Genomic DNA, 1,428 nt, shown 5'->3' on the forward strand with positions numbered 1-1,428 from the left:
CACACACACACACACACACACACACACACACACACACACACACACGCCCATCTAGGGTCTAGCAAGTCAGTCCATAGGTAGTTGGTGACTGGGAAACCAGGCAACAAGGAAAGCCTGGCAGTGCCCTCCTTCCTGCCTCCCAAGGACTAAACTTGGCAATAGGTCAGATTCCAAGGTCCCAGGAGGGCACTGTGCTTGTCTGACCTCAAGGGTACCCTCCCATCCCCTCCTTCTCTTCCGAGCCCTGAGCAGGCGGCTATAAAAAGTTCCTAAACACAGGGACCAAAATAGTTTGCTGTCCACTGCCTCTTCCCTGCCTTCTGGGCTGCCTTGGTGCCCAGCCACAGACATTCTACCCTAGAAGCCTGGCAGACATCTTTGTGCCCACCATACCTTTGCCCACCCTCTCCCAGTACTGGGGTTAGTGGTCCGAACTTTGCCCAAGCATTTGGATGCAGATGCAGATGCAGGCTAGGGGACTGTGCTCACTGGCTTGGTGCCAGCCTCCTTGCCCTTGGGTCCCTGGGTGCCCTTCCACCCCAGCCCTGGGCTCAGGATGCACTCACCTCTGCATGGTGAGGCTGAATGCCAGGGTCCCCAGGCAGGTCCAGACTGAAGGCAGGAGGGACAGCAGGGACTGGAAGTAACTTTGGTGGCAGCCAAACCTCACTCTACACAGGAAAAGCCAAGAGAGCCTCCACCCCCCCAGGTTAACCCTTGCCTTCCTGACCTGGAGCCTGGCCTCTGTTAACTCCTTCCTGGTCAGTCTCAGTGCTGGAGAGGACCTCTGGACCACATCCAGCTCCTTTACTTTATAGATGGTCATACGGTCCCTGACAGGTTAAGCGATTTGCACAGAGGCACAGTGAGCTTGGGGCACAGCCAGCACCCCAAACAAGGTCTCCTGATTCCCAAGCTTCCTCCAGGGGCCTGGGGTGGGGACATGCGATTCACGTGGGATCAGCCCCCTCTGCTGGGCCTTGGCAGATCATCCTCATTCAGATGAGAAGGCGCAGGGTTCTAGTTAACCAGCTTTTTCCCTCTGTAGCAGGTTTAGACCTGTCCTGGTCCAGGTGTGTGGATGGTGTCAAGCTTGCTCTCCCGAGGGGTGAGGCCAGGAATCTGCAACCTAAAGGTGGGGGCAGTGGGGCTGCAGTTGTGCCGGGTGAGCCCCTCTCAGCAAGTCTTGGCATGAAGGTCACAAGGGAACCCATTGGAGCTGCCTCTGCTCAAGGTCCTCTGATGGCAAATGGGGTTGTCTGGGAAGAGGGTGATGAAGGGATGATTCTGGGGCCAAGCCTGGGTAAAGGACCTCCTTCCTTCTCTGCCCCCATTGGGAAATTCTAGAGCTAGCACACCTGCTTATTTGACACCTCATGTCTTAAGGGAGAGCCCTGGCTCCACAATGCTGGTTCCAAGAGAGCCCCT

The 1,428-nt window shown here is 56.5% G+C and overlaps 1 protein-coding gene across 3 annotated transcripts in view; it reads right to left on the reverse strand.

Annotated features, from left to right (window-relative positions):
- Window positions 1-666, reverse strand: part of FAM110D (family with sequence similarity 110 member D) — a 3,857-nt gene extending 3,191 nt beyond the window's left edge. Inside the window, exon 1 of one of the 3 annotated variants that reach the window (XM_007459123.1) lies at window positions 567-646. In XM_007459123.1, the coding sequence (XP_007459185.1) occupies window positions 567-574 (8 nt within the window). In that variant the 5' untranslated portion in view covers window positions 575-646. Of the gene's footprint in view, window positions 1-560 lie in introns of all 3 variants that reach the window. The other 2 variants (XM_007459122.1, XM_007459124.1) reach the window with 2 other exon arrangements.
- Between the last annotated feature and the right edge of the window lie 762 nt (window positions 667-1,428).

This window comes from Lipotes vexillifer, unplaced genomic scaffold (assembly GCF_000442215.2).
Source record: "Lipotes vexillifer unplaced genomic scaffold, Lipotes_vexillifer_v1.1 scaffold496, whole genome shotgun sequence".
NCBI classification, from domain to species: domain Eukaryota; kingdom Metazoa; phylum Chordata; class Mammalia; order Artiodactyla; family Lipotidae; genus Lipotes; species Lipotes vexillifer.